The sequence below is a fragment of the Lycorma delicatula genome, chromosome 12, assembly GCF_047948215.1.
Source record: "Lycorma delicatula isolate Av1 chromosome 12, ASM4794821v1, whole genome shotgun sequence".
Taxonomy (NCBI): domain Eukaryota; kingdom Metazoa; phylum Arthropoda; class Insecta; order Hemiptera; family Fulgoridae; genus Lycorma; species Lycorma delicatula.
Genome location: NC_134466.1, coordinates 9038689 through 9046804, shown reverse-complemented (window position 1 = coordinate 9046804; position 8116 = coordinate 9038689). Strand labels below are relative to the sequence as shown.

Below are 8116 nucleotides of genomic sequence, written 5' to 3'. Positions count from 1 at the left end.
TCTAGCAAATATTATAATTATGCAACAAACTAAAATGAAGTATCGCTCCATCATACTTAGCAACTGGACATTTATACTCTCTATACCATCTGCCTTTCTATTTCGAGTTAGTCTCAATGCGATACAAAGTTCCTTAAAAGTTATATCATCCCAATTATAAGCATATTCCAATTCATCAGTTTCCTCTATTACATCATCTCTGTACCATAAATCACAATATTGGGGGATCCACTGTTCAAGCTTAACTGAATCTGGGCAACGTCCTTCTCAGATTTATTGAGAAGTTTCATCATCTTAAACCCAAAAGTTTTCTTCCATGCAGATTGCTTTCCACTGCGCTTACAAATCTATCCTGACTCCTGGTGTGCTTTAGGAACTACTGCCTTACAATGATTTGATTTCCTTATAAATTTCCTCATTTTCTTCTGTTATATTTTGTAACATCAACAGGTATGCATGTCTTTTCCCTGGAATGTTCTATCTAAATCTTACAAAATACAATATTCCAAATTACACTATTCCTGATTTACATCCTTAATTGTTTCAAATGCCATCAAACATTCTTTCAGCTGGCCTCTGGTAAAAATCATGAATAGAAACCTGCAAAAAATGTACTTTAAAAACTTTTTTTTTTAATTTTATTACTTCACTGATATAATTCACACATGCATAAATATTAACAACTATGTGAATATCTTATATACATAGAGGATGTAAATTGAAACATTTGAGTAATTAAAACTCTATGAACATACATCAAAATTTTCTAAATAATGAACAAAATTTAAATCATACTCACTCTTTAAAGATATTATAAAAAACAAATATTTTTTCACAGATAGCTGACACAGATATTGATTTATTAATTTCTTCTAAAACATGTAAGAGAATATTTTAAAAATCTATAAATTTTCTTAAAACATCCTACATCATGGATATCAAAATTTAAAACTATTCATATTACTACATACAATTTTGTATTTATATATTTTTTTCTATATTTCAGGTGATTATCAAGTGTCAAATTTGATAAAAGCTGCAGTCATATTTCCTCCAACGAAAGGCTCACGACAAGACGCCAACATTTCTTTCTCAAGTTTTAAACAGTCTTTCACTTCTAATGTCAATTACTTGAAACGAAGGTAATTCAAATTGTTAATCAAGTGTTATCTTATAATTTAAAAAAATTATTCCTAATTAATTTAGAGAGAACAATCAATTAATTAACTCAAATCTTGGCATAATCTACTGTAATCAATTTTTCAAATTGCATACATTATTTACATTATAAAATAATAATTGCCTTTCTTTACTTAGATGATTACAGATTTTTCCATGTACAACACACCATGAAATTTTATAAGTTGTATTTATCTTCTAATGTAGAACTAGATGTCAATACAAAATTCTATCTAAAAATTCACGAAAAGGTTTTTTAAGTAATGTTAAGTCTGTTTTTACTTGGTAGATAGCATCACTAAAAACTATCTAATTACAGTACTAACTTCTTTTATTTTTTAATTTTATTTTTTTCTTTTTTTTTTTAGCTTTGACAATTAATTTAAAACAATCATTACGTTGCATATGGCTTCATATATCAGACAATAATCATTTACTTTAAATATTTAGACTAGATAGTGACTACTTTAGCGATAACATTTTTAGTTTTAAAATTTTGTAATATAGATTTTAGAAAATTTACTGATTATGATTTTCATCCTATTTTAAAATGTCCTACTTATGTATTGTTTTAATGACATCATATTTACTTGGTAGATAACAGCACCGAAATATCTAGTTAAATTAATTTCTATAAAACTGAAATTAAATTAATATTTAATTAAATTTCTGATTTATGATTTTATTTGATGAAACTATATCATTAAATAATAAGTATGGCAATCTTTTTCAAGTTGACTGTCACTCTGAAAAATGCACATTTCCAAGGCTGCTATACTTATTTTGGTAAAAATATCCACCAGTGCTGCCATTTTTTTTTTCTATTTCAATAAAAATTTTGTACCTTATTACTAATCTTTGGTACCAATTTCATTTTGCAACTTTATTTTTGAATATTTCAAAAAGTAAAGAGGTCAATTTGTGTCTATAGCAACCATGGATAACAAGACACCAGTTGATGTATCAGAATGTTTAACATATTTAAATTGAATTATAATATCTTTTACTTACTAACAGCTGATTGTATTTATTTTTAATTCTACGACTCCAGATATGTTTGAATACTATTTGTATTAGTTATACTTTTTTTTAACATAAATTACTAAAGTCACTCTCTTCTGTAATAAAATCACATTTTATTGATAATTATACTCTGAATTGAGATTTTTAATGTAAAATTTGAATTTAATATTTTTAAGAGTACTTGTTATTAAAATCTAACTAAACTTTGTCAGGAAACAATGAAAATTAATTCTCATCTTATCATAACACTTTTCAATTACCTTTATTTTGCTTTTATTTGGTAATTTTCAAAATATACATACTTTAATTTCAAATTTAAAGAAAAATGTCTATGCTACATACAACATAAAAATATACAGAATTTTATCTTTAAAATAATACGTAATTTAATACAAAGAAATTAAAAATAAACTATAATATTTCATCTTAAGTGTGGCATTACACTGAGACATCATTTGATGTCTCACAGCAGTATTGGATTGTGAAAATGAGACATCAAATGATGTCTCATGGCAGTCAACCTGTTAAATAACAATTTTTTCACTCCAGTTATATTATTTAAATATTAATTTTAAAAAATCGGAAAAATCACACGATAAGGTATACAGAACATATCAAAAGAGTAAATTAAACTTGATTATCCTAGAATTTCTTGATTACTCAAATATAAGAAAAAAATTCATTGCTTGTTGATCCAGATTATAAAAATTTTATGTTAATGTAAGGTCCTCCATAAATGTATTTTCATTAGCATTAATTGGGGTGCAAGTCGATTTATATTCTTGCTCCAGAAGTTGATCACCAGAGCATATAATTTCATAATTACATAATTAATTATAAACTGAAAAGTTTTTTTAATTTAATTATAGTAAACTTTATTTTAAGAAAAGAGTTAGAAAAATTTAACATATGTAACAACTACCTTTTATTATCATTAAAAACCTTTCAGTCCCCAAGTTCTTAAATATTATCACAACTTGCTGCCGCGAATAATTCTTATTCCAAGAGCTGAATATCCATTTTTTTGTTTTTTTTTTCTTTATTACAAGTTATAAGTTATGCTTTTCCACATTTTAGATCCAGGGCTACAATTTAAAAAAATTGTACACATTTCTTGATAGTTGTACCTATGAACTTTCGAAAAAAAATTATTGAAAAATATTTAAAATGAAGAAGATGGAGCAAAAGAACAAAGAAATATGCACTTTTTGTTGTATAAAAAAGAAATATGCACTTTATTTTGAAAGTGGGAGTTGATTTAAAAAAAAGAATTTTTTGGATTATTATATATATTCATTCAAAAATTCACTTTAATAAAGTTTTCTTTAAACTATTCTGAAGAAAATCAAAATTGGCTTTTACATGATATCCCCACACCCAGAACAAAGTTTGAAAAAAAAATGAATATGATCAATGCCAAAATATAGAAATATTTGAGCCAAATCTGAAGAAAATCGGTTTGGTCAATTCTAATATAAAGCTAAAAACAGTGTGACACACATATGCATATGTTTTTTTGGTCTAGATGAATTAACTGGCTTCTAAAATTTAAAGATCAGCAAAAAAGCCAATACACCATTTTTGACATGATCACCATACGTTCCCCTTTAATATTGCTTTTCTAGCTATATTAAGGAAAGTAAAATCATTTAAATAATAATTCGGTTTTATTATAAAATTATTTTGAAAGAAGTAGAAATAACCTTTTTATTTATTTTCCTAATGTGTATGTTGCAAACGGTTTAACTAGGGAACAATAACAACCCCTTGCTATGGCCCGATGAGATGAGGACGATATATATGACATGTAAATGAGGTGCAGTCTTGTACAGGCTCAGGTTGACCATTCCTGAGATATGTGGTTAACTGAACCCCAACCACCAAAGTACACCAGTATCCACTGTCTAGTATTCAAAAGTAACATCCATATAAAAGCAACTAACTTTTACTAGGCTTAAACCTCAGAACCTTTGACTTCAAAAATCAGCTGTTAAACAACAGATTTGCAATGTAACCTTTAATTCATTATTTATAGCATTATTAGTTTATTGAAAATGAAAATGGATTTTTTAGAAACACATTATTGAATTTTGAATTGATTTCAATTGAATCAGAATTAAACTCTTTTAAAATTGTATATTACACATTTATTTTGTTATTAAAAATTTAACAAAATATTTTTATTTTGTGTTTTCAACTCCCAAGTCTTTGGGTTTTACACCAATTTTCTTGGAAATTAACGAAGATACTGTTCTAAGATCCATTTTTTCAACTTTCTATGTTTGATTACATATAAATCATTAAATTTGCTCAATAATTTGTATTCATACAGCTTTAATATAATATTATTTGAACTTAAAAGTAGAAATCTAATAAAATATTTTGTTTTACCATAACTCAAAAACTGAGTGTTTCGATACATGAAAGTTTTTCATTATAAATAAATAAATCCTTTCTTTATTCTGATCAGTAAACAATAATACAAATTACTTAATTACTTAGATCACATTACCCATGAATAGATTACAAGTCCATAGATAAAGAAAAGAAACTTCCCAAACGTTTGCCTCAAACATTAATATTGTAAATTATTTGTAGATATATCACCTATAAAATTTTTTTGTTAGATGTAGAAAAATTAATAGCTAAAAAAAAAATTTTTTAATTATTTTATTACAATATTTATGTAAATTGTAATAATGTATTGAAATAAAACTATTTAAATTTCTTTAAATAGCTTCTCCTGTGCAAGGCTCTGGCTGTTTGTCCTCAATAAATCATCCTTACATCTTTTTTTGTGGTCTGCCTATTCTTATAAATGGAATATATCTATTTATTATTGTAGTAATAGTATTTTATCGACTTTGGAAACTAATCACCTTCCATGCATTCTACATGATTATTCCAGTTCTGTTTATACTGCATAATCGATTTCTAGATACTCCACTCAACAGCTCTGTTAGATATTCTGTCTCTAAATTTAAAACATCCTTTGACTTAATCTTTGGAACATCATTTCACCCATCACTTTCCTCAAAAAAATCTTTTTTTCTAGTACCAAATTTTTAAGTCAGATACCATTAACAGAATAAATTTACAATTTAAAAAATTTTAATCGAGTTTCCTTTGATAATTTTTCTTTAAGAGTATTTTAATATGTATATATTAATTGTTTGACTTAGTTCAATATTTTTATAGATTTCATAAGAAATATTACAGACAGAATTATTGAAATGTGTATTTATTTATTTTTAGCAACTGCTGGCTAACCATCTGATTATAGTTACTAATGAGTGATGAATTTTATAGCGAATGAAAATACCATGCTTGAACAGGATTTGACCTGGGACCTTCAGATGAATGACTGAGACATTACCACTCTGCCATGGATGTACCTCTTGTTTCAGTCACCAGTCTTCTTCTAGTCTTTCTGGAGAAAATTAATTATTTGCAATCCTCAAACAGTTATTGATTAAATATATATACATACATACTGTATCACAAGGTTTTCCCGGGGCTTTTGTAATTTATTCTATTCATGAAAATAACAGAAAAAGTTCACATAAACATATAACTGAAAATGTTTAGTTTCCAAGTTACAGCTTCTGAACGATTTCGTTCAAATTTGAGTTACCCCTATAAAATGAGATCATAATGAAATTTGTAGGACGATCATATTGAAATTTGTAAGGTGCAAACTAGTCATTTCTTATTGTTTTTTACCTGAAAAATCAATTTAAATAGTTCCTAGAACCATATCTGCCATAGTTTTTGGAAATCTGGAGTGAAAAACAATAAATTGGGTTAAAAACCTTGTTTTTTTATGTTTGACATACTTTGTTAAATGGATAATAAACACATTAAACTTACAAACTAAACTTGTAGAGAATTTAATTCCAAACAAAATAGTGTAATATAAGCAGAATAAAACGAAGAAACGTTAGAAAATTTCGAATTTTATTTAGAAACAGTACACTAGACCAAAGTGAATTATACGTACCAGTTAATAAATGTTCAAAAATGAATCCACCATTTTCATGACATTTCTTGCCACACATCTAAGCTGCTTTTGTTGCTCTTTTTAGTTCTTCAGAGCTGTCCTTAGTTGCTCAGCCGCATCCGTAATGCAGACAAATATTCCTCATGAGAATATATTTTTATTTTGTATTCAATATTTTTCATCCATTCCCAAACACAAAAATCTAAAGGTGTTAGATCAGGCAATCTTGGTGGCCGGGAGTGTGGACCTCCATAACCATTTCTCAGGAAAGTGATGATGTTAAGTGAGTAGAAACGACACAAGAGAAGTGGGGAGGCGTGCCATTGTACTGGAAGTATACTTTGCGTTGCAGCGCTAGAAGAACATGTTTAAGCAGCTGCGCTAATTCTTGTTGAAGTAAGTACAAGTAGATCTCAGCACTTACGTAGTATGGACAGTCCAAACAGCTGATTACAAAGAAGGCCGCACCATACATTGATGCTAAATCAGTGTTGAAAATTACTTTCCACTGTTTCATGAAGATTTCTTTCTTTCTGCCCATTTACGAGTGTGCTCATTGAGTAAATGTTTGACACCATGTCGAGTGAAATTTGCCTATCTTGTAAAGTTGCTGATTTGTACTTTACTAGTTGTGGAAACTGCAAATAAAGCGGACTGTCTCCTCGGTGTAGGTTTTGAATTTACTGTTTATGATAAGGATAAAACTAATAAATAAATTTTCTTTATTGATTTTCATTTTACATTGTTATATTTCCACTTTTTTTTCTTTTTTTTTAACAGTAAATTCTGTTTTTACAAAATTTTCTCATCACCAACAAAGAATTTAGTTTTTGTTTTCATCAAATAAGTGTTTTTCTGACAAATCTAGTAATGTACTGTTTCTAAATAAAATCTGACTTTTCTAACTTTTCTTTGTTTTATTTAACTTATCTTACACAGTTTTGTTCAGAATTAAATTCTCTGCAAGTTTTGCTTAAAAGGTTTAGGTGTTTATTTCTCATTTAACAACGTTATTGTACATGAAACATAAAAAACAGAGTTTTTTACCTCAATCTGTTGGTTTTCATCCAATATTTCTGAAAAACATTTGCAGATACTCTTCTGGGATCTATTTTATACAATATATATATATATATATGTATATATATATATATATATATATATACAGAGTGTTTATAAAAATCAATTCAAGAATTCAGGGAATGGTTCCAAACACCAAAATAAAGAAAAAAACTTTATCAACATATATCCGGAAACGCTTAGTTGACCACCTACCTGTCATTTTGTATATTTAAAATAACAATTTCTCTCTCAAGAATGGATAATTGTATCAGGCTAAAATTTCATACACAGCTAGGGCACCTATAGGTTCACTTGTATTAATATAATAATCTGATCTCTCAATTCTACTTCAAAATGGTGGCATTGTAAACTGTTTAATTGTTAATATCATTGCATTTGCTGGTTTATTTAAATGTTATGTTAGAGAAAAAAATGTTAAGCGTTTTTCGACAGAGAAAATGACACCTTATTTATCAAATCTGTTCATAAATAACAATGTTATGACAAAACTTCTTGAAGTGAGTGAGCGCTCTAGATTAAGAAGTAGTTTTCATTTCATTTCCTCCCGAATTAAGTTAAATAACTCGGCACGATCTCAACTGGAATAATTTTATTAATGCTATCATGTAATAAATTATAATAATTTAATACCATTGCAATCATGAAAATATTATTTTTACCATTTTTTTTTTTTTTAATTTATTAAAGGATTTGATTAAATAGGTTTCAATTTCTTTGTCATAAAACCCTTAACATGTTTTGTTATTGCATAATATTTCAATACACCAAAATATTAACAATTAAACAGTTTACATGGCCACCATTTTGAAATGGATTGAGAGACCAAGTTCA

At 27.1% G+C, this 8116-nt stretch overlaps 1 protein-coding gene across 1 annotated transcript in view; it reads left to right on the top strand.

The window, feature by feature from the left end:
• The first annotated feature begins 7722 nt into the window (after positions 1–7722).
• Positions 7723–8116, top strand: part of Syn (synapsin) — a 72023-nt gene continuing 71629 nt past the window's right edge. The window contains exon 1 of the mRNA XM_075380370.1: positions 7723–7807. Coding sequence (XP_075236485.1) covers positions 7723–7807 — 85 coding nt within the window. The remainder of the gene's footprint in view (positions 7808–8116) is intronic.